At 31.8% G+C, this 3,664-nt stretch overlaps 1 protein-coding gene across 1 annotated transcript; it reads left to right on the top strand.

Moving 5' to 3' along the window:
- Positions 1-886: 886 nt before the first annotated feature.
- LOC133189232 (toll-like receptor 2 type-2) lies at positions 887-1,741 on the top strand (the record flags this gene model as incomplete). The annotated part of the gene is made up of 1 exon (XM_061324634.1): positions 887-1,741. A coding segment is annotated over one exon (855 nt), but the record flags the coding sequence as incomplete, so codon positions are not given.
- Positions 1,742-3,664: the final 1,923 nt, after the last annotated feature.

The following is a 3,664-nucleotide window of genomic DNA, read 5'->3' as shown; positions in this document are numbered from 1 at the left end:
AAACATAACAGCTATATACAAAGGTATAAAACATCTTGGAAGTTCAGAAGTAAAAGTGCTGAATATTTCTGGCACTGATTTGCATACTGGAATTTTTCCGTTTTATCCGCACAATATATTTTCTACGGCTTGGTTAAAGGGGCTGCAAGAAATAGTAATTCGATCATGTCGCATTCGAATTTTTACTTTCGTCTCTCTTAAACATTTATCCAAAGTTAGGAAAATTGATTTTGGAAGCAACTTCATATCAGATTTTAAAGCGCATGATTACCAAATTGATACTTTAGAAGAGTTGAATTTTACAGAAAATTATTTTGAAAGCATCCCCCAATTCTGCTTGAATGACACGACACCAATATTTCCAAACCTTCAAAAACTGTATATGGCAGAAAATATTTTGATGCGTACAAAAGATTTTAATGTTCAGGGACACTGCCTCCAACAAGTAAAATTTCTAAACATTTCACTGAATCTTTTCCAGGAAATCACTATGTTTTCCTTTTCTTCTATGCCTCTGCTACAAACCCTAATCATAGGTAACCTACGTGGAGTTGTTTTGCAGAAAGGAGCTTTATCTTCAAAATCTCTCCAAACACTTTCCATCGGACGTATTGAAGAGATAAAAGATAAGGAATTCAGAAATATTTTCCTTAATTGCCCAAATCTAAAGGTTTTGGAAATAAAAAAATCAGATTTTTCTAAAACTGATGTTAGGAAAGTGCTGCTACCTCTGAAACACTTGATATCCTTGACAATTGTTAATGGTGGAATAAACCAGATGACGCCTCTTAATGATTTTACGAACCTGACGTACATAGATTACAGCTTTAATAAAATTAAAGAAATTCAAGGGAACATTTTCCAAAATTTGTCCCGTTTCAATAAATTTGTTCTCAAAGGCAATAGTTTGAATAATATCAATCAAGAATTTTTGCCACATGATCTTTGGGAAAAGAAAGATTTCTTCCTTGATGTATCATCCAATCCCTTCGACTGTGGTTGCCAATTGGAGTGGTTCAGAGTTTGGGTAGAAAACAACAAAGATAGGGTGATTGGATACCCAAACAACTATATCTGCAATTCTCCTTCTGAGTTAAAGGAGAAAAGCCTATCCAACTTTGATCCAGCTTTGGAATGTCACAAAATAAACCCCTTTATTATACTAACCTTCACTTCCCTTGGATTTCTGTCAGTTCTGATTTTCACTACAGTTCTCTTAAGAAAATTTCGCTGGGATATCAAATATTACATATACATTTGCAAAAATAGGAAACCAATGGGATACAAAAGGTTTACCGATGACGAAGAATTCTTGTATGATGCTTTTATTGCTTATAACACAAACGACAGAAAATGGATCATGTCTGAACTGGTTCGAATGCTGGAAAGAAACCACAAATATAAACTCTGTCTACATGAAAGAGATATCATTCCAGGCGGAGTTTACGTAGAGGACATTCTTGAGAGTATTGACACGAGCAGGAAGTTGATTTTGGTGCTCTCGAATAATTTCATGGATGATCAATGGTGTAAGTATGAAACAGCTCTTGCGAGTCACACTTTGGCGGACGGTGATGGTCATAAGCTTTTTCTAGTGTTGTTGGAGGACATTCGCTCCGAACACATCAACAGATCCCTGAAAGTGCTTCTGAAATCTATCTCACATGTGGAGTGGACGGAAAATAAAATTGGTCAGAGAATGTTCTGGGAAAGTATCAAGCAATTCATGGATAACAATTGAAATAAAAAAAACTGTTTCCCTAGATGAAATCATTAAATTTATCTTCCTTGATTTCATTTTCAAATGTTTCTTAAAGATAAATATAATAACATGATTCACTGTACTACATGTTTAATCTAATTATAAAGATGCACAGAACAAGTACTCATACGCAAGCACACTAACCATTATTAATAATTGTAAATTAAACCTTCGTTATAATAATCCCATTTATTAGGATTACCTTTGATTTTAAAAGTTAAATGCATATTCATGATTTTTAAAATGAAATGAACATTCATAATTTTTAAAATGAAATGAATATTATGATTTTAAAATGAAATGAATATTAAACATGTAAGTGACATCATCATTAACAGTCAAAGCCATTAACATCTTATCTCTATGAGTTGAGATCTAAGGAGAAAAAAATTGTATCATCGCATTGAGTCTCTCTGCTAGATTACGAGTTTGTTTCTTAGGACCATATTACCGGTAATATTCGATCTTCTTAACAAGGAAGATAACAATGGGACAATCCACTCCTAGCTTTGCATAATGATTTTGTCTTGCAACTGAACAAAATGCTAAGAAAAGTGTATCCGAGTATTGTAAAAGGATGATATGGTTTTGGAACTAACGGGTGATTTTTACACAGGATTGTAGTTGACAGAAACGTATTGCTATGACATAAAATGTCTTAATCAAAAATTGTTCAAAAGGGACAAAAGAACCCTGAAATGAATTAACATCACCATCAATAATTAATATTTTGTTATTTGAAGAAAATATGAAACAACAAAAGTAGATTTTTTATAAGAGCAGAAAGGAATTTTAGACTAAACTTTTATATATAAATTTTTGTGTACAAAACCCATTTTCTAACATTATTGTTCTTGCATGTATATATGCTTTCCAATACTATTTTGCAAAATATTGCGATTGATGAGGCTAATTTTTCAAATATTTAATACGGAGCACACACTAATACGAAGCAAAAATCTTCAAAATAACCAAATTTCTTTCATGCATGGCAACATATCATATCATATCATATATATATATATATATATATATATATATATATATATATATATATATATATATATATATATATATATATATATATTAGGGATGTCAACGAGTACCCGGTTAACCGGGTACTCGATCGAACGTCCGAGTATCGAATACTAAAAATGGTACTCGGTTACTCGGAAGTGTATTTGTTCTTATTTTAAAGTACATATTTTATCAAAAACTTATCAAAAAAATAACTTAAATGTTCATACGGAAACTAGCGTGTCGTCATCTACACCTGTAAAACACCCGTTATCGCCTGTGGCTGTATATATACGGTAATTAATGACCAATCATTTGGTACACAGCAGTTCTCACCTATTGAAGTCCTTAATTTTTGGATGGCTTCAATGATTGTTTTCAGTAAACATCGTTTAAGCATGGTCTATTATCTTCTTAAATTATTTAATATACACATGTACGGCGGCGAAGTCAGACATGCATAGAAATGCCGCTACCGAAGAAATGTTTAGAAATAATTAAAGATTTTAAAAAATTTTGAAAGTCAGTTTGCATAGTAAGTTTAGTGGGAAACAATCAATATATAAAATAATATTACACTAGCGATCCCAACAACGTCCTTTCCTTCTCTTTCGCTAGTCTAACATCAAAACCAGCGTAACAGATTGTCTTCTCTTTTTTGCGTTGATGAAATAGGTCCTATAAACAAGAACTGTAAACATTTGTAATTTTTGATGTATGAATTGTGTCTTTTGTGTTTATTTGATAAATAAATTTGGTACCAAAAATTCATTTCCCTTTCACTCAGTTGTTTACATACATTTATTAACGTGATAAAAACAGCTTTCGGATTTAACAGAGCTTAACAAGGCTCAAGAAAATTAACACACTTGTATTTTTATTTTT

This window comes from Saccostrea echinata, unplaced genomic scaffold (genome assembly GCF_033153115.1).
Source record: "Saccostrea echinata isolate AGI-Se365-2 ecotype Australia unplaced genomic scaffold, CSIRO_AGI_Sech_v1 ptg000017l, whole genome shotgun sequence".
NCBI classification, from domain to species: Eukaryota; Metazoa; Mollusca; class Bivalvia; order Ostreida; family Ostreidae; genus Saccostrea; species Saccostrea echinata.
Note: the sequence above shows the minus strand (reverse complement) of the source record. Positions and strands in the feature narration are given on the sequence as shown.